This window comes from Podarcis vaucheri, assembly GCF_965113315.1.
Source record: "Podarcis vaucheri genome assembly, chromosome: 2".
Taxonomy (NCBI): domain Eukaryota; kingdom Metazoa; phylum Chordata; class Lepidosauria; order Squamata; family Lacertidae; genus Podarcis; species Podarcis vaucheri.
This window is the reverse complement of record NC_138760.1, coordinates 88570622-88592026: the sequence shown is the minus strand read 5'-3', so window position 1 is coordinate 88592026 and position 21405 is coordinate 88570622. Positions and strand designations below refer to the sequence as shown.

At 45.4% G+C, this 21405-nt stretch overlaps 1 protein-coding gene and 1 long non-coding RNA gene across 4 annotated transcripts in view; one reads left to right on the top strand and one right to left on the bottom strand.

Annotated features, from left to right (window-relative positions):
- Window positions 1–13931, bottom strand: part of FLNB (filamin B) — an 83117-nt gene extending 69186 nt beyond the window's left edge. For 2 of the 3 annotated variants that reach the window (XM_082210911.1, XM_082210912.1), the window contains exon 1: window positions 13483–13930. In XM_082210911.1, coding sequence (XP_082067037.1) covers window positions 13483–13774 — 292 coding nt within the window. In that variant the 5' untranslated portion in view covers window positions 13775–13930. Of the gene's footprint in view, window positions 1–13482 lie in introns of all 3 variants that reach the window. The other variant, XM_082210910.1, reaches the window with a different exon arrangement.
- Window positions 13932–13950: 19 nt separating this feature from the next.
- Window positions 13951–18368, top strand: LOC309525482. The gene is made up of 2 exons (XR_014216334.1): window positions 13951–14309; window positions 16759–18368. It is a non-coding gene; the product is annotated as an uncharacterized lncRNA (long non-coding RNA).
- Window positions 18369–21405: the final 3037 nt, after the last annotated feature.

Here is a 21405-nt window from a genome sequence, read left to right as displayed (position 1 = left end):
TGACCCCTAGAAATTGCTGACAGACAACTCCCACCATCCCTGATCACTAGCCATGCTGGCAGGGGCTGATGGGAGCTGTAGTCCAACGACTTCTTCTGGCCTTATCTATCCCCAGTGGTAGAAGCATGCAGACTCAAAATACTGGCTACCTCCCAGAAACAGGAAAGGGTACATCTGACCCAGGCAGGCTTGGAGTGAAGCTGGAAGTGGCCATCTTTCCCACAACTAGCTTACCCCAATATTTGTTCCTTATCCATATAACTATGCTCAAAAAAGGTCTCATAAGATTCCAGTTACTCATCTGCAGCAGCTTGTTTTAGCAATCAGTCAGTAGTAGAGGCTACATGGTTAGTGACAAAGTCTGGGGAGCTTCCAAGACCAACATCCACAGCATTAGCAAGCATGTTTACTCACACTGGGTGTGGGTCAAGATGCTTCCAGGCAGCCATCACACCAGCAGAGGACTGCACAGATAAGTGAAGCTATTTAGATATGGTAGAGCCAAATATCTTCTGTGCAGCACACGCCAAACACTAAAGCCACAGTGTATATGGGTTTTTTAGAGCCAAAACCAACACGTTGGAAGTAATCAGAAGTGATTACTGTTTGGGGAAATCCTTGACTACAATGTACACTTTGATTCAGTTTTTCCATCTGAAACCATCCAGAGTCACCACACATAACAGGATTGGTGAGAGGAAATCCCATTCATGCAAGTATGCACAGTTCAGCCAGGCTCCATCACAGGCAGAGAGCAGCATTCAGAAAAAGGAAGTGTTCTAGTTAAAGGAAAAACATTTTAATGTTCATAGCCTGGTACACCTCTTAAAACTTTGATACATGCAATATTTTGGCTACTTCCTCAAATTAATCTGTTTTAAAGCATTTTGATTAAGGTAAGCAACGCAAGACTCATGGCATGAGCCCAAAAGATGTTCCCATTTGTGTTAACAAAACAACCAATGTTTCACCCAAGTCACACTTATTGTGGCCACCACATTAAGCCCTGGGCCAAAAATTACAAAATAGAGCCATAGAACTGCAGAGTTGGAAAGGACCCCAAGTCCCCAGTCATCTAGACTAAGCAAGAATAGGGGAGAGGCCAGAGGCCATCTTGGCTGTCAGTCCTGGAAGAATTTGACCACAACCATGATTTAATTGCAAGGAATAAGTAATCAACTGGGACCAGTACTTGTGGGAAGGGATGCTTTCTCTCTCATCAACATTAACCGAGGAAATGGTTTGCCTGTGCAGCTTTGAGAGACCAGCCTGCCTTCAGTAGTTCAGCATCACCTCCAAGAGAGGAAGATGAGCAGTACTGCTTCCTCTGCCCAGCACAGATATTCTTCAGTGACCACACCAAGCAGGCCAGTGACACATGTCTGACTAGGGGGACTCTAAGAATTGCACACAACCTATTAGACATTTACCACACATAGGCAAGGTTAGTCTCTCTTTTAAAGTTTATGAATAGCATCCCATGAAACATCACAAAGCCATTAATGCTCAATAAAGTCATATGTAAAAACTGCATCAGATCCGATACAGATTGGGATATATATAAAAAAAATCCACTTAAAGGGTTTGTTGGAAAAGGAAGGCCTTCAATGGGAGTCAAAAAGGAAAGGTCTGGTGTATAATTGGGAGGGTGCCACCACAATGAAGCTCCAAATACTACATCATAGAGAATGGATCACCTGATAAGGTCGTATCTGCAGGAGACCCTCTTCTATAGAGCACAGTGATTGGTTAGGTATGTAAAGGGGTGAGACAATCTTTTAGGTATCCTGGTGGCCTTTGAACACCAATACCAGCACTTTGAACTTAGCCTGACAGCCAATTCATAACCAGTGCAACTCTTTCAGCAGCAGGCAAGCCATCTGTGCCGCTTCTCTCCTGAAGAGGAACCAGTATGCCTCACCGCATCCCGCCAGAGCTAGCCGGAGTCTCCCCCATCAGACAGGCACCCTCCTATCAGCAGCAATTCAGACTGGCTACAGCCCCACTTCACTTGGGGATGCTCCTTGCAAAGAAGTGGCAGGAACACCATTTTTGAAAGGGGTTCCTTTTTTCCCTCTTGGCTCACTGCTTGATGGGTCTTTCCCCTGAAAAACACAGAGGCTGCAGGCAAGAGCGGAAAGCGTAAGTAAAATGTATGTTAAGGTGCAATCCCAGTGTATAGGGACTTTCCAAGTCTTTGAGTCACTGGCGCGTAAACCTGCTCCTCAGCAGTTCAAAGTCAGAACCTTGCAAGTGTCTGAGCGGACCATCTCCATTTCCTGCGTTAAGTTGCAGCAGGATACTGTTGCTGCAGGGCCACTAATTTCCTCAGCTGCCTACCGAGTTTCAGTTCCCCAAGCTCTTTACACTGGTACCTGTTTACGAACTACTGGTAAATCCATTCCTGAAGTCCATTCTTAAACCAAATGCACTCTTAAACTGAGGCACACTTTCCCTAATGAGGCCTCCCGCCACCGGTGCCCTTCCACCGTTTGGCATCTATTCGTAGACCGAGGTAAAGTTCACAAACCGGAACACTACTTCCAATTTTGCAGAGTTTGTACACCAAATAGTTTGTTAACAGGGCTGTTCATAAACCAAGGTACCACTGTGCTCAGAAATCCCACCTTTCACTCCACCCCTGAAGAGCCCCATCAGCCGCCACAGTGCCCAGAGGAAAGGGTTCCCTTGCAGTTTGTAGAGCTCCAAGCACATTTTCATGTCAGCTGTGCTGCAGATCAAACAGTTATCTCCACCTCCACACAGAAGTCTTTTTAAGATTTCTGCCTCCCACCCCCACTAACTTAATTGAAGTTTGGGCCTGGTCCCACGCAGAGCAATGTTATGTCAAAGCGGCCTTCACTTCCTAAAGCAGCAAGTGGAGCTGTGCTGCTAAAAGCATTAAGCCATTTCGCTATTCATTCCTAAAGTGAAGGAGCACAACTTGAGCGTTATTTTCACCTGTTTAATCCAATTAGGGATCCCACAGCAGCCGATGAAATCAGAAAGTATAGTACTTGGTCAGGTTTACACCACCAAGTTTCCAACGTCAGAGTTAAGGACGCTGGCACAAGTCCCAGTTCAGTTGTCAGATCATGGTGGTTATTGTTCACCCATTTCTTGAGCTACTTCCAAGACACAGAGCACCGCAATGCAAAGTGCACATGAAACACTCAGACTGCCTGGGTGGCCTCTATCATCGTAGCCCATATGGATGCAATACCCTAGCTTTTAGCACACTTAAAAAAAATGCACTGCTATAAAGAATATGACTTTGCACCACCACAAAACTATGTTATGTCTTTGACTTCTACTGAACAGAACTGGGGGGAAGGGGCCACAGATAGTGAAGCCTGAGTTTTCCAACCCTCGTGCCAGAAATATAAAGCAGGCAAGTGGGGAGTGGCTCCCATCCATAAAGAAAGGGGCCAGGAAGCCACTGGCCCTACTTTTATCTCAGCTTCATGCTAATGTTTGGGGGGAAAGTCGATAGCAAGAGAGTTGCTTCATGTATTTAATGGGAAGAGTTGGAAGGAGAAAAGAGTGGCAAACATACTTGCTGCAGCCAGCTTCCTCAAAGCATAGAATGTTTTTTTAATTAATCCTACCCACTCCTCCCAAGTTCCCAGCATGTGGTAGATATGAGCTGTTTGCAGTGGAGCAAGCATTTCCTACTTTCCTTTATCAACAGCAACAAAAAAAGCACCTCTAAACAAATTAGACTAATAAAACACATAGTTGCACAGGGGGTTGAGGAGAGAAACACAAGGAGTTAGCAGTTCTGGTACTGAAAACAGATTCCTGGGCTCAGAAGCTCCCTAGGATATATTCAGCCCCACCCTACCTGCAGACACTATTTTGCAGACCATGAGATGCCAGCAGAAAATACCCTGAAGGAGACCCCCCCCCCAAGTCTGAAGTCTGCCCACACCTGTGGTAGAGGATTTGTGGGAGACAAAAACAGTACACACAGCATGAAGTGAGAAACCCCTCCAAGTTAAAGTTACCTACAGTGTGTGAATTGAATCTAAAGGTGCAAGTAGTGATTTATGTAAGTTTGTGGGACCCCTGCCCTAACTCAAGGAGATGACCCGCCATAGGTTACCTTTTCCACGTAACAATTCCTTTTACAGAGAAAAGAAGTATAGAGCGAATCCATTAAACGCTCAATGAAAACAGGAGCAGCAAGGCAGCAAGCCCAGCACCCACAAACAAACGCTGGAGAGAAGGAACAGTCTTTCCTGGCTCACAGTAGGAGCCTTGGTCTTTTACCTCCACTATGACAGCTCAATAGCACCAAAGAGTTATGCCCGGCCTACAGTTCTCTAGAACTGTACAGAAGCATATTTCACGTGATGAATTGAGTACATCTTTGCCAACAGTCATTCTTCAGATTAACAACGCAATTCTGCACAGATGGTTCATTTTTACATGACATGATTCCGCTGCCAGCAGCAGCAGCAGCGCCAGTTTCCCTCCTTTCTTTTTGGTCGTGTTGAAGGGTCTCAGAGGATTTTCAAGTCTATTAAACCCAAACGTCCCTGCTTCTCTCTTACAGGAGAAAACCTTCAGAGCGGAGGTAAACAGTGTGAATCTGTTTGCAACCCTCAATTTTGCATACTCAGAAGTAAGCCCCATTGAACAATGGAAGCTGTTCTATTTTGTTGCATTCCCATCTCACTTTTTTCCTCCAAGGAAATCAGGACAGTGCACATGGTTCTCCCCCTCCTCATTTAACCCCCACAACCACCCTGTGAGGTAGGTTGAGCTGAAAGGCAGTGACTGGCTCAAGGTCACCCCGTGAGTTGCATGGCTCATCTCAAGCTATAGCCCAGGCTTCCTCAACCTCGGCCTTTCAGGTGTTTTGAAACTACAATTCCCATCATCCCTGACCACTGGTCCTGCTAGCTAGGGATCACGGGAGTTGTAGGCCAAAAACATCTAAAGGGCCAAGGTTGAGGAAGCCTGCATAGCTGCTAAACTTTACTTTTAAAAAATGGGAGCAGTTGCCACTTGTTTATGCCAGAATTCCAGGTTTAACCAAATACTGTACCCGCAAGGATCATAACACTGGCAAGCACCTAGCAAGCTAATTCATTTTTGCAATCTCCATCTTTAGACTTGAAGGCCCAGCCAATTTAGTTTTTATTCCCCATCCCCATCCCTTGCTTTGAAACTCATCTCACCTGATTAAGAGTTCTGGAGAACTTGAAAGCTTGCACATTTCATGATTCTTGGCTTGTCCTAATGAAGGTATTATATAGCTATGGGTGTTGGGAGATATTTTTCATCCCAACACAGCTGTCTTTGTTGGTTTGTTTTTATGCCTCATTTACGTAGTTGTCTTTCATTGTAACTGCATCTGCCCTCATATTCATATTCTCTCTCTCTCTCTCTCTCTCTCTCTGTGTGTGTGTGTGTGTGTGTGTGTAAATATATACATTAAAATATAAAATGTGCATTAAAATTCCTGATAAAAACTTATTTTAAAAACAAGTTCTTCTAAAAAGACCACACTACATATACTATGGGCAGGAATTATTCTAACTTCCCAGCTAGCCAGGGCTGGGAATATGTTCTAAGTTACCAGGACATTTAGATGCCCAGGCAACCAGGCACACACACACACAAACATGTCATTGCAAGGGGTAGAGCAGAGTGAGTCAGTGTTTCATGTCCCTGTGTCACACGACTATAAGCTGGGCAAAAAAAAAAAAAAAAAGCCTCCTACACAGCAATTTTATCTACAATGATTTTACATTTCACCCATTATTAAAACCTAGCACATCATAGGAATAACAATTCTTGTGTTCACTAGCAATAAAGAAGTAATGCTAGCTGAAACTCGGTGGTAAAGCCCCGAGATAAGTAACTCGGCTTTTCAAGTAGACGGAGTTTCAACTAAGGATGATTAAGGAGTCAGTCAACAGTCAGAAAGCAATCCTTGAACCTTGGGTTCCTCCTCAGGAAGTGTGCCTGCTAAATCATTGTTCTAGGAGCAAAGGTGGCGAGTTGCGCTTTGCAGCACCATTTCCACTGTGATAATCTCTAGGCATTTATAGTTCCTATGCAAGGATCTGCAAAATGGGAGGAGAGGGAGGAGGAAGCTGCCAACATTCCTTTCAACAGTAAGTTGTAAGATGCAGCATTTGCTCTGATCAGGCAGACACAGAAGAACATGCTTTTTGAAACAGAACAAGCAAAGTCTGCTTATAAATTCAGGTTACACATGTATTTCAGCTACCAATGCCACCCTTTATTATGAGTACATTAAGAAGCTTCCATTTCAAGATTAAAGACTACAGTCTAAGCACCAATGGTTCCAATACTATCACACACACTCCAAAAAAAAAGATTTGCTAATGAGGTTTCTATGTCATTTTTACCCAGGAGAGTCCTTTTTAATTGCAGCCAAAGCCTCTTTGCACACACCAACCTGAACAAAACTATAAACTCATAAGCACAGTAGAGAGAGAAATTATTTTTTCTATACTAAAGTGCAAACATGTTTTCTGTACAACACCCAGCACTTCATGCTTTGTGTGACTATGTTCCAAGTTCTAATCACCAGCATCCCTAGGCAAGAAATTTCAGGTTGCAGGACTGGGGAAGCCCTCTCTGCCCAAGACCTTGAAAAACCACTGCCACTCAGAAAGGACAATACTGAATTTGTGTTGAAGGTCTGGATTTTTCAAGTTCAATGGGTGGCAACGGCACGCAAACCCTGGGGCCCGATATGGCAGATATCGTTTTTGGAATGTTGCTCAAAGTATTACGCCATCTTCGCCTGACCAGAGAAGGGTGCATTAACCACTGTCAAGAGGATTCTAAGGCATACGCTTTCATCACTCTGCTCCTTGCCTGAGGAAACTAGAATATTACCACAGTATGAACATCATACTAGGCTGGGGGTGAGTCTGCAATTACACAAGGTATGTTTCGTGCATTGTACAGACTAGAAACATGCTGGTTTCCAGTCCCCACATCCTAAAACAGCAAATTATTGCTGCATAACAGTAGCTAGCTTTGCTGTTACCTAGGTTTTTGAGTATATATAAACATGGGGTGTGGACATTAGCTGGCAGCAGTGAAACCACCCTCTCTATTTAAAAAGCTACTAGTTCTGTTCACGGAGACAACTGCATATAAAGAAACCCATAAATCAAACATTTCATTTGAACTACTCCACCCAAAAAAACCCAAGTCGAGTACAGGTTCGTTCCTTGAACTGCAACATGAAGACAGGAAGTTGCTTCAATAGCATTACTAATTGCAACTCAATTCACACACCCAAACACACACCCTAGTGAGCCACTGATAAATAGTACAACAGTTGCATGACTGAATGTCTAGCACGAATTGGTTCAGTATTTCTCCATATAGTGACATCCGAGTATTGCTTATCAGTGTTCCTGTTAAACTGAGTCAGCGTGGGTGTAGTGCTTTTCTACTTCAGAAGTTATCTGCCCTATGTTGCAGAGAGCTATTGCCTCTACCACACGATGGGGGTAAAAGATTATGGTTTGGATCAATACTTTCTGTTCTGCAAATGCAATGGCACCTTCTGCTTGTGGTACATGCTGTCCGATTCAATGGAGGTTTTCACTGGAGGAGAGGAGATAAGACCTTTGCACCAATTCTGCTTGCAGCCTACAGCATTCTGAAGGATCCCCAATCCTTCTGAGCAATTGGCAGGGGCACAGAGGCTACAGGGGCAGGGGCATTGGGGAGGGGAAATAGCTTTCCCCCCCCTTCCATCAGCAGAAGCATCAGCAGAATGGAACTCTGATCAAAGAAGTCTGGATCCAATCCCTGATCAGTTGGGAAGAGACCATCAAACTCCACGTACGCACACATTACCATGGGTATTCAAAAAGGAATGTATTAGGAGACTTCTGAATCCGAAGCTGACCCAGGACAATAAAAATGATTTTGCTTACTGGTGGCTCATGGACATTTGGTTCCATGTTTCCTTTGAGCCTTTGCCATTAAACCAAACTGCATCTCCTACCACCAGCAGACCACTGCATTCAGTGCTGCAGTTTGTAGTTAGTTATTCAAGACATCTGGTTCACTGAAGGCAACCCAACTGCTCACTTGGGTGATTCATTAAGGAGTGTAGTGCAGGAGATATACTAGCATTTTACTGCTCATGAAAAAACCTGCCAGGTTTACTGAAGGAAAAGAATTCCCACAAAGATCTGGCAATATATACCGAATGAGGAGAACACTCATAACCTGTACTTCAGGAGTGGCACTCTCAATCACACAGCAATCACAATTTTAAAAGTTTGGATCAATTCCCACTTCTTACACTTTCATTTGCAACCCAATTCTGAGCCTAAGAAGAAAGCTACACTGGAACCTGCTTGGGGCAAATGAACCAAAATGGTTCACTAAAATCTCAGTTATTAAATTTGATAGCTAGTCATTAGCTGCATGTTAACTGCCAAAATACAGGTGCTTAACTATGCATCTTCCAACAAAAAAGGATTCATATGTCTCTTGTTGACTGAAGCAGCTTTCAATATAGAGGTATATGCTGCTAAGTAAGAGTCTAAATTCCAGCTACCACTACTGGTTTAGCAGAGTACAATTCATTACGTAAATCTGCATCTAGACATGAGCTACAGGACACTAGAGGGCTGATCATTAAGGGGAGGGTTTCGGGCAGTAATATTTAAGGTTTCAGTATTTCAATGTAATATAGAAAGAGGGTGACAAAATAAGGTATTGTTTAGATTACTGTGATGCACTTATATTTGAAATGTGATATTTTAGACCTAAGCACCGCTGAACAGGGCTATCCAAAGCAATGCCAGATTTTATCTGATTCAGGAACATAAACACCTGGAGCAAAATTAGTAGGGCTGTTTGTACTTAAGATTTCAGTAAGAACTTTGTAACAAGTTGCAAGTTTATAGATCACATTGAGGCTCAATCCTATTTCAAGCAAGGTGATTGTTTTATAAGATAACCTATGCCAGCAACTGAATCAGAGGTAGCAGCATGCTGGTGGGACCTTCATGTGTACACTTGAAATTCTGAAGTTCCCTTACTTTGCTTTAGGCTGCAATCCTATACCTGGGCAAAGGTCCAATGAACTCATTGAGGCTTAACTTGGGAGGCAACATGCATGGAATTTCATGTTCAAGTTCTAGCTATGGCACAGAATGCCTTCCAAGACCACACAGAAACTTTTGACCCTTCCTGTCCCATGATGAGTGACAAAGTACCTAAAAGAAGGAGGATAGTCCATCAGCCTACTTGTGCCTCACAGGAGGTGAAGCTAAAGCAGCTGTAAAGCAAAGCTTGATCCTTTGATCTCTAATCCTTTGGAATGTATCAAAATGATGCCGCCACCAAATTATACCTCTGCTATTCCCTGGCCCGAAGATAAGTTTATGCCTCTCTTTAAGTGACATGACATGTTAGCATTTAAAGCAGCTTGGAGAAAGCAGCTTGTAGAATTCAGGATATATGGGAAGAGCACTTGCTCCAGCATCCTATTTTCACAATGGCCAGCCAGATGCTTATGGAAAATCTGAAAGCAGGTCCTCTCCCCCACCTATGACTCCCACCAACTGATATTCAAAGGCTTACTTCCTTCAACAATGGAGGAAGAACACAGCTATCATTAAGCTTACCCAGGACACACACATTTCAGAAACTTTCCTTAAAACATGTTGCAATGAATCTGATAGAATCAAATATATTGCTGCTACATAGAATATACTGTAATCCACACATGCAGGAGCCTAACACTTCCTGCTTTGCCCAGACATTGGAGTACCAACTTGTAAGAGGCAGCTTGCCATCTCCCAGGGGCAGTACAGGACGGGCGGGGCCTCGTCTAGTGAAAGGCAAAGTTTCCCCCACCCACCACCACAGTTTTTAATGGGGTTTCTGAAACTAGCAGCACTAGTTGCAGGAGTACACATTATTCTGCTTGTTACTTCTGTTGGCGCTTTGCACCAACAATATTCTGCTGTTAATATTTAAACTGAAAAGAAATCAGAGTGAAGTAATCCCTGGAAAAGCAAGTTTGCAACAGCTGTCAAAGGTATTTTCCCACAAGGAGTCTGATTCAGAGCTCAGCAAGGTTTCCGTGCTTCGAAACATATGGGTTACATACAGAGAACCAACATTCTTTTCTCCTATACTTTTCCTTGAAGCCTCAACTCTATTTACACAGACAGGACGTCTCTGAAGTTCTGTTTCAGGTCTCTAACTCAAGGTCACGTTTTGCTCATAACATAGTTCTATACTCCAGAGACACCACTGCAGAGAGAACCGAAGTTACTTCCCCAGTTAAAACTCAGACAGACTTCCAAACAGGGCAACAATTGTTAGAAAGTTAGATTTCAGCTCCCACAGGCAGGTATTAGTTTTATTTTCTTTTGCTTGTTAACACACCAGTTCTGTGCTACTACTTGGCTGCTAAGAGAGAACACAGCAAGATCTGGCTATGAGAACCACTTGCTATTAACCCATCTTTTTAAAAGTTTGAAAGCTGCCTTCATTTGAAAATGATGTACTTTATACTCATGCCCCCACTATTTCTGCTGGAGGTTCAGAGTAGCACTTAGTGTTCCCAAAATATATCCATTACTGCCTTGAAAAAAGCTGCATCTGCAACTGAGAGCATTAAACTATCATTGAGAATGGTTACCAAGTTGCTTGGTGGCAGAATTTTTTTGTTTTGGGTTTTGGCCAATGGATGAAGTCTCTGCCCAGAAAAACCCTGCCAATTAAGTTTATCTTTGTGAAAATGTTTTAAGAGTATTTGTCACTTTACTGATACCACATTTGCAACTTCTGCTCTTAAAATGGGAATTATGGGCAGTTGCTAGTAGATGCATAATTTCCTCCCTAAATATCATATAGCCTTCATCCATAAACATTCACGGACAAGTTGGATAATGCGCCTTTTCTGCAACAGGGTATGGGCCTGCCTTAGTAAAAACCTTATTCTGCAAGACCCCTTCCTGCTTTCATGCTCTATGGACCCAACAGGCTGTGCACACGCACTCCCAATTATCCCCCTTTGATTTACTTCCCAGAAAACATGCAAAGGCTCATGTAGCTGTTAAAAGCAGAAGTGTTCAATTTTGTGTCACTTTAGATTGGCAGCAGAAAAGTGGGTGCGCTGATGGTGTCACTTCAGCTGCTGAAAAAGCCATTTAAGCTTTTTTTATAGTTAACATTTCTAAGCCACAGTCAAATATTTTGTTTGTACTACCTACATGTTTTCACAAACACAACTGTTGTGAAGTATATCCTGCATTCTTGGTATACACTACAGGTGTCCACAAGGCATCAGGTTTAGCCTCTCGATAATTTCAGCTGGCATTCTATCCATGCAATATTATCCAGAAACACCTCCTAGTGCTATTTTGCATTATTTATTCCCTCCTTTAATACAAGTTCGGCATTTTGCAAGAAAAGATTCCCAACACAAAAGACACTAGAAACACAGTCAACGCAACAGTACTTAGCTGCAGCACTTTCTATACAATTAATGGCTATTGTAATCAGACTACATTTATCCATTCTATAGTTCAACTGTATCTTGGAAGTTTGTTGTGCTTAGGCCTTTTAATCACAGCATCTGAAATGCCATCTAGTCCTTTACAAATGGTTTCTGACTAGACTGAAGCTGACTATCTTCCCTCTCTACCACTACCACCTCCCAACCCATAAGCTTGGAAAAATTCAGCTTTAAAAGAGAAAAATACGGAGTGTCATTATCCATGGACAATTTTTAAGGGAGTCCCAATAGTTTCCTGTATTCGCAAAAGAATGGACTAGATGACTGAGATCCTTTCACACTTCAATTCTACAACACACACTGCATATGTACCTGCAATTCAGGGTAACATCATGCATCTAATCTAGTGGGCTAGTCCACAAAAGCTTATGCCATCAGGATGTCAGTCTTTGAGGGCTCAACAAGATTGTATTTTGCTGCAGCTATCCCTTTGATAGATGACAAGTTAGTTAATAGTGTACAACGCCTTATAGGTGTGATGTGTCAAATATGTACACACAGATTACCATACATAGCCTATCATTTTGCAGTTTGTCCCATTCCACCAAGAACCTGGTCACAGCTGACTCAACAGCAGCAGTGCCAACTGAAAAAATAGGTGTGAATAGTCTCTACCAAATTAGTCTTAATGTCAAATCCTAATGGTCAAAATAGATGTACTATCACAGTCACACTTTTCGAAATCCAGACACTTTAGAATGCTTGCTAAGGTATTAAAACAATTTAACAAGGAATTATTAGCATTCCTTATATACTGCATCCTTAGTGCACAGAACCAACAGCACAGCACATTTTGGCTACACCACTTTCTCCAGAGAATAAAATGAGAAGGCCGGCTGGGTTTTCTTCCTGACATGCTACTTGAGGGGCAGAGCACCGCTTTGCAAACTATCACTACAAGCCCCGCAGCTGCTCTTTTTCCATCTTTAATTTTAAAGGGGAACCAAGTTCAGCCCAATGCCTGCTTCTCCCAGGAAAGCAGAGAAGAAGCTGGTCTCAGATCAGAGACTGGGCTTTTACACAGCGCACACCCTTCAGAAACCTCCAGCATGGAAACCGAAGTCTTTGCCGCCAAAAGGAAGTGGCTCTACCTGCTGGGAGGGAGGCACCTCAGGAAATCCTGTCTGAGCAGCGCCAGCCATTTCTCCGCTTTCCCAGGATTAGGCTCGGGCCCCGTTTACGGTTCAATTCGAGCTCGGGGACGGGGGAGTTTGTAGATGGTGGAGACACCATTAATTGGGGCGGGGGAAGAGAGCATGCAAATACCCGACGCCTGGGCGTCCCTCCTCCTCCTTCCAACCGGCGTGCTTTACAAGAGTATTTAAGAGACCAAGGGGGGGGGGGCTCTAGATAGCTTAGGGGTCCTCCTTTGGCGGGCGGTAGGCTAAGAACCGAGCTGGTTTCCAATCTCGCAGGGTGCAACAAGCCGGCAGGTACCCGCCCCGGGAGGGTCGGGTTGGGCGGCTCCTCCCCACAGCCGCCCTCCACGCTGGGCTCCCGGGGGCTCGTCGGCGCCTCAGGAAGACGCTCAGCAGCAGAGCCGCGCCCCCCTCGCCCGCCCACCCGCTCGCTCGCTACTCCAGCGGAGCGGCAACTCGACGGGGCACCCACTGCCAGGCACTTTGGCCCCATTTCTGCCTTCCTCACGCCGGGAGGAATTCAGACATCTCCCCGCAGCAGCGAACAGACGAGCTGGTTTGAGTTTGCCCCCAAAACCTTGAGCCGTAACCCCCAGGCACAAGAGGTGCCCGGACGGCTGGGTTGAAACGAAGTACCAAGCCCGACTAAAAAGGTCCGGGGGTGCAGGCACTGAACCGCTTCCCTCAGGCAGCCTGCTGCCCGTAAGCGCTGCTCTCGCCACACGCGGGAGCCCGCCCGCCTAGGCGTCACGGGTCTTTTGCCCAGCCCCGACGGGCGCGCCACCAGCTCACCGATGGAGACCAGCTTGATGTTCTCTTTCTCCAGGAACTCGAGCGCCACGGACACGTTCTCCAGCTGCATCTGCCGGAAGGTGGGTCGCTGGTGGTACTTGCGGTACATGCGCTTCTGGCTCAGCACCTCCAGCAGCGCGATGAGGCGCAGCCCGTCGCTCAGGTCGAACTGCAGGTTACCGATGCGCTTGTTCACGCAGCGGAGGTGCTCGTTGCACCAGCGGGTGAAGGTGTTCTGCTGGATCCGCTTCCAGGGCGCGTCCTCGGCCAGGTCCTTCTCGGTCACCGGCATGGCTGCGGCGGGGTCGCCTTCGAGGTCGCTGCGGCCCAAGGGAGGAGGAGGAGAAGGAAGGTGGTGGAGGAGATGTTGCTGTTGCTGCTGCTCCTGCCACTGAGGCTGCAAGCTGCTGCTGCTGCTGCCGCCGCCGCTCCAGTCACTGCGAGCAGCCTGGCCCCGCGCCTGCGTGCTCATGTCGAGGCCGCCGCCCCGCCTCCTCCTGGCGGTAATGAGCGGGCAGGCCGACCAACCCGCCCGCCGAGGCTGGTTTGCTGGCTCCCTCCCTCGCGCTGCTGCTTCTGGGTCGCAGCCAAGTGTACAAGCGGCGAAACCTACAGGGGAAGAGAAGGAACAGCGCCGCTAGCTTGGCAACCCCAGCCGCCCGGCTCCACCAGCCCAGCGTCGCCTCCGGAGCGCACACGTGCTCGCCTCCAAACAATCCCGCAGAGAGGAACTATTGCGCGCCGTCTGCGCCTGGAGATGCTATATGTACCCCGCGGCGGCCAAGGGATTGGACCCCAGCCACGGAGGGGGCGGAGCACGCGGAGCGGCACAACTGCGCGGGGGGGGGGGAGAAGAGGAAAACGCTGCCCCCCCCCCGTCGCGCAACGCATGACAGCCCCCTTCCATTGCAGTCCTGGTTTTCTCAGGCCCGTGAAACCTCCTACTGCCGCCCAGTTTTAACTTTTTTCCTTTGGAATGCCCAGATTCAAATCTCTTCCACCAATAACACTTGCATGAAAGAAATGTCAAATAATATTGGGGCACAGGCACCTTAAAGATTAACAATGCTCTAATCTATGGAAGGTTTCCATAAGGTATTTAGTAGGCTTTTAAGTTTCAGGTTTATGGCACCACCTATGTGGGGTGTGTTCCTGCAGCAGTGTGGTGTAGTGGTGAATGCCAGGGCTAGGGCCTGGTGGGAGGCCAGGGTTCAAATTCCCACTCGGCCACAAAGCACACTGGATAACCTTGGGCCAGCCACTATCTCTTAGCCTATCCTAGGGTTGTGAGGATAAAATGTTGGGAGAAACCAGCCTTGAGGTCCTTTCAGGAAAGGGGGGACATACTGTACATGTAATTCTGAATAAGAAAAAAGACTTGTTTCTGTCTGTGGAAGTTGTATCTGCTGAAATCACTTCACAACTATGCAACTGTGAGACCACAGGAGCACATGTTCTCTTTTGAATTTTTTGGTTCTCCATCTTTTTCTGCTGTTGCCTTTAAAGCTAAACAACAACAAAAGAGTAGCAATGCCAGCCCTCCAAGGTCATGACAGCCACCTGTTTGGATGGCTAATTTAAAAGAGGACCGGCCAAATTCATGGCCATCAGTGGCTATGTTCTACCTCCCGTGCCAGAGGAAGGGACTATAAGAAAAGCAGGGCTTTCCTTATAGTCTCATGCATGTAGGATCAACATCAGAGGACAGCACTGTTAGGCTCACATCCAAGTAAGGGCCTGCAGCTGAACCCCATGCCTTCCTTTGTCAGTTTTGGCAAGGATGGGAGGCCTACTTGAGGAGGTAGGCCCACTGGGGGCATCTTGCTCAAGAGGTCTTCCCCAAGAATATGGAAGCAGTGATGAATCACAGCACAATCCATTTTCATCCACACCCTATCACTTTAAGGTCAGTGTGGAGAGGGTAAATTTCCTTTAAGACTGAGGTCTCCAAACATGGCACCCTGGCACCCTCAGGCAAGGCCCACTGCTCCTCTCAATTTGTATGTACTGTATGTGTTAAAGGAGGCTTTTCGGTGCTGTTTTCAGGTGGTTGCCTGCTGTTTCTTTGTCTGTTTTTTATTTGTTTTGGGGAGAGTTGGTTATTGTCGCAATTTCACAAATAAGGTTCTGAAGCATTGCCAGATTTCGTTGTGTGGAATGTGTATTTTCTGCTGCCCAGAACAGTTCATTTCCCCCCCTAAATGTGTCCCCAAAAGGTTGTGCACTCCTGCTTTAAGATATGATGAGCTGGAAGCCACCAAGGAGTGAGGAGGTGTGGCCAGCTGCAGAGAGGGCGTGGGAGAGAACAAGCTGGAAAATCAGTCGAGGTGGAAGCCTCCTGTTTTAAATCCAAAAAAATGTCACTAGCTTACAACAGTTTCTAGCCTTGTTCCATAAATCTATGGAACACAACACACAGTGGTCTACACAAGTGAATACCAATCCTACATGGGCTTGGATTGCCACCCCCCCACCCCCGTGCTTTAACAACTTTGTGACTAGGAGAAGTTCAGTGGGTGAAGTCTTTCCCCTAGCATGGTGGGAAAGCGTTGATTTCATTTCTGCCTGGAATGAATAGGTAGCTGCCTTATACCAAGATCTAGCTCATGATTGGTCACACTGATTGGCAGCAGCTCTCCAGGGTTTCAGGCCTGGGTTTCCCACTCCTCCTTGGAGATGCAAGGGATTGAATCTGTGAACTTCTTCATACTCAACCACTGAGCTACAAACCCTTCCCCTGTTAATAGGAAATGTGTATAGGATCAGCCTGCCTTTTCAGCCAAGGGCTGTGTTTGGATGTTCTAATGCAGGGATCACCACCCATGGGTGCCATGCTTTCCTTGGTGCCCCTGGAATAAAGCACAACCCCCAAATTCCCAGATTTCATGGTTTTTTACTAAAGTAAGTTTGTCATTTTTGCAACCTGAGATTTGAGGCAAAGCATGCAAACACCATTCTTCTCATTTTGTTTGTGAGAAATTTGCCTGTTCCACCCTTTCAATGTTTTATTTTGCCCCACCCCAGGAAAAATACCCACCCCAGGAAAATATCTGAGGATGCTCATGTGAGAGAGAGGGAAGGCTGCACTAGGAAGAAAGAGGGAGGGGGAAAGAAAAGTTAAAAGAAGTGGAAATAAACGATCTCTTTGTAGACTTTTGCTGTGCTTCCCAGTTAGGAGGCTTCTTCTTTTTTTACCCAAATGCTCACTTAGACATTTAAATATATTAGTCTACCTGTATTTATGTTCTGACTGTTCTTCAATTTCCTATCCTCCAGGACTCTCACCACAAGAATTCTGGCTGTGGGCTTGATCCTTTTTGAGCTTGTGCACCGTTCTGCATTCAGATTTATTGGTAAGGGCGACTGGCTTTTTGAATCATGAGCTCAGATTCCTCTTCTTTCAGAAACTTCCTCTGTATGGTTGGGTTAGTCACAAAAGCACTGTGTATCTGACTGTGGCTATTTGCTCAACCACAACACCACAGGAAAGAAGAGCTATGTGCCATAAATGTAACTGGCACATCCCCAAGATAACGGATGTACACATCATAGCATATGGCTAAGTGGCCTGTGCCACAAACAGCACATGTCACATTAGGGGAGGCATGGCGGAAAGGACTCCAGCAGCCCCCATCTGCAATGTCTCTTGGTGTGCTTCCAGAAGCCCTTCCCTGAGATTTAAAGGGAATATGTCATACTTGGATAATTCCTTTCCTGTCATCATGATAGTTAGGAACAGTAATTGCATTTCCTAGCCAGCCATTGAAATGCCTCGAAGAGCAATGCCTGTGAGTTGCCCTCTGAGCTGATGCCAAGTCCAATGTATTTATGGGGACAGAGGGGTTGGGAGACCAAGCAACGTGTTTTGGGTCATGGAGGAAACCAACTTCAGTGCAATGTTGTGGATATTTCATAGATCCCCACTGGCACTGTGAGAATGACACATGCTCCCGCCTTTCCAGTTTGATTCAGGGTTGCTGGTGGAGGGCTTGTTGCAAACTTACAGCGCCTTGCCCCTCATCCTGATTTGGCCACGGCACAATGGCTTGCTGCCGAGATGGGAAGGAAGGGAGAAGCAGATTCCAAACTAATGCAAATGTCAGAGACCCTTGGAAGACATGTCAGCCATGGAAAGAGCTATAATCGGAGCAAGTCGGGCAGGAAGGTTCACGTTCCCAGCAGTCGCTGGAAAACAGGATTCATCAGTGTAGGAACTGTAGCATTGCCTCTTATTGTGGCCATCCTGCGCAACCATGCCTACTCAGGAGTAAACCCTACTGAATTCAGTGAGTCTTACTCCCAGGTAAGTGGGATTAGGATTGGGGCCTTAGCCATCACCAGCAGGGAAGGACTTTAATTGCCTGCCAGACTGGGTGTGACAGCCAGTGGTGGAAGAGCCACTGTTGCCTCTCAGAAACAAGCCCCAGTGATAGTTGGGGTCATCTTATGATTCCCTGCTCCAGATTCCAATAACTCCAGAGCAGCTATGGGTAGTGCCTGAATTTAAACTTTACTTTTGCGATTGTCCTAAAAGTAAAAGTATTATAAGGTGGGATTTTTGTTTTGTTTTAAGTATGAATAACGTACTAAGGGGCTGGCCCACCCATTCGATAAACTGAGCAAGTGTACACAGTAAATGGCTTATAGGCAACTATGCAGTTAGCTGCCAGCTGCAACTCATGACTACGCATGGCCTTTTGATACTTCGGCTGGTTGTTCTGGTTCTTCCTATAAAGGGGGAAATAACTGCTTTTATAGTTATACTGTTGTTGGGAGGGATGTTTGGTGTGGGCTGCTGGTAACCAGCGTTATGAAACATTAACACAAAACACCCAAGACTTGAGATAGAATCGGCAAGTAAAAGTAAATAAAGTTTCTTTTAACCACCTACTTAGTAAAAAGTTTTTGATCTGATAACTGTAGAAAGTATGTAAGTCATAGGAGCTATAGAATCTACCTGCCACTGATTTCAAACATCTGGATTTTATGCTTAGCTTTTGTATCTGTTCTCACAACTTTTTTCTGAATCTGTGTATTTTTGATATTTTTATTTAACTGGATTAACCTGTATGTTCGTTGGAGGAGCATCCATCCATAGACTGCCATTGTGGAAGAGCCCCTCCAACTTATCATTATATTGATACACTTAAGCTGTGCACAAACTCCTGTTTACTCTGCATTCACTGGTTTGGGAAGTGGTATACGCACGGTGATAACCACAATTCATATCTATGCTAGAGTTTCTTTTGAAATACTATGTTTTGTTGTGTTTTCCGCCAAGCCAGCTTCAATCCAAATTGAGAAAAAGAATGACATAGCTGTGTTTCAAGCTATGTACAAACATGTACATAGCGACAGAGCAGCGGTAACCAACAGGGTGCCAACCAGATGTTATTGGTATACCACCTCCATCATTCCTGGCCAATGGCCATGCTAGCTGTGGCTGATGGAAGTTTTACTCCAGCAACATCTGGAGGGCATCACATGGACTACCATTGCACTAGAGCAGGCTTCCTCAAATTCAGCCCTCCAGGTGTTTTGAGACTACAATTCCCATCATCCCTGACCACTGGTCCTGCTAGCTAGGGATCATGGGAGTTGTAAGCCAAAACATCTGGAGGGCTGAGGTTGAGGAAGCCTGCACTAGAGGTGCATAGCTGGTTAAGCTGAAGATTTTGGTGGCCATCAGAGTGTTGTACTATGACCTGGTAGACCAGGGTTCAAATTTCCACACAGCCATGAAGCTCACTGGGGGACTTGGGCCAGTCACTGCCTCTCAGCCTAACTTGCCTCACAGGGTTGTTGTGAGGATAAACTGGGGAGTTGGAGAACAGTGTGCAGCACTTTGAGCTCCTTGGAGGAAAATGTGGTATATTTTTTCCCAAATAAATAACTAACCTAATGTGCCTCGCTGTTGTCCAATGGAGACAGCACTCCCACGGGATCTGGAATGCCATGATTGTAACTCAGCTATGATCTCACTGGTCAGCTGTGGGAAAATTGCTTTCTTTCAGAATCAGTTCCCCGTTTGTAAACTAGGAATAATAATGACCTACCAAATAGGCAACTTATCCATGGAGTGTAGAAGTACACTCAAAGATTGCCAGATACGTGGAAGAGCCCTTGGTGCTTTCATCATGCTGGCAGAGGAATCCAATGCCCAGAAAGGGAATATGTACTTTCTGATGTACCCACTGAAAATTCCTGTCCAGGTTCCCCTGAATCTGAGCAACAGCCCTGTGAATGTTCAGTGGCTGGTGAATGGATGGGAAAAAGGAATGCCTTATAAAGTCATGATGCTGTCTACAACCTGAATGCTTGCCCTTTAGTTTGCAATCTCTTTTGCAAGGTGGACTCACTGGCTGCTTTTGTCAGTTCCTCCTTGGTATTCTGGTTATAAGGTAGCTACTTAAAGGTCTTAACTTTGGACAAAGATCAATTAGAAAGGAATCATACCTTGTAACATTGATAAGACAGATGCTATGTTCTAAAACGAACCATGTCTAATTCTTTCTTCCTTTAATTCATTAAATTAAATTTATTTAATTCATTCTTAATAGGCCTTACAGGAACAGAAGAAGGTTCTCATACTGAGACAGGCCATTGGTCCATCTAAGCTTAGTATTGTCAACTCTGATTGGCTGTGCCTCTCCGGGGTTTCAGAAAGGAATAGGGGGGTTTGAACCTGGGACCTTCTGCATTCAAAGCATGTGCTTTATTACTGAACTATGGTCCTTCTACTCCACCAAGAAAAGAAAAGAAAAATACGTCCCAAAGTATGCCTGGAAAATGAAAAGCAAACTGGGAATCAGTGGAGTTTTTCAATTTTTTATTTTTGTATAATGCTGGTGAGATACATTCCAAGCAGACAGTGCTGCATTCTGGTCCTGGCTGCCACGTTTTGAACCTATTGTTGATTCTGAGCAATCTTCAAGGGCATGCATAATGTCTTGCAGTAGTCAAGTCTGGTTGTAAATATGACCTCCACCTCTTAACAGCACAAGGTTATTCACATTTACTTGGAAACTCTGAGTTCAGTGGGGCTATGTTCAAGGGAGAAGTGTGCATAAGACTGCAGCCTAATAGTTTCTCCCTTTTAGCAATGCTATTCAAATATACAAAGGGAAGGCTGTTTTCTCATATCTGCTATGATCCCCATGCCCCAAAATATATACAGTGGTACCTTGGGTTACATACGCTTCAGGCTGCATACGCTTCAGGTTATAGACTCTGCTAACCCAGGAATAGTACCTCAGGTTAAGAACTTTGCTTCAGGATGAGAACAGAAATTGTGCTCCGGCGGGCGCGGCAGCAGCAGGAGGCCCCATTAGCTAAAGTGGTGCTTCAGGTTATGAACAGTTTCAGGTTAAGAACGGACTTCCAAAACGAATTAAGTACTTAACCTGAGGTACCACTGTAATTGACTGAGATTATTCCATAGTGCAAGTACGCTAAAGTTGCTTCAGAATAGTAACTCATTGGTGGTTAGATGCCACTCCAAATGTCTGGTTCACAACCGCCTTCCAAGTGCTATTTTGACTCATGTTTTCTGCATGGTTGGTGAATATGTTTTATATACAATCAGCTTCAGATCTAGGTACATATTTAAGTCAATCAAGGGTCATTTTCCTCTGTGTGGATATCTGCTTTTTTGCAGATCAAAGTGAGGGCTGAAGCAATGTAGGTGGCAGCTCTCTGGCCCCTCTGCTTCACAGAGATGTGTGGGACCTCCCGTGAGTAGATATACATAGGATGCTGCAGTTGTAATCACAGAATGACTTTGTAGCTGCTTTCAGACTCGGGAGAGAAGGGGGAGGGCAAATACCCACCCTTGCCATAAGGCAGAGACAGGCCAAACCCTTTATCCATGATCTTTAGCTGAGACTATCTAGGGGGCCAGGATTCAGCCCCCAAAGCTGGCCG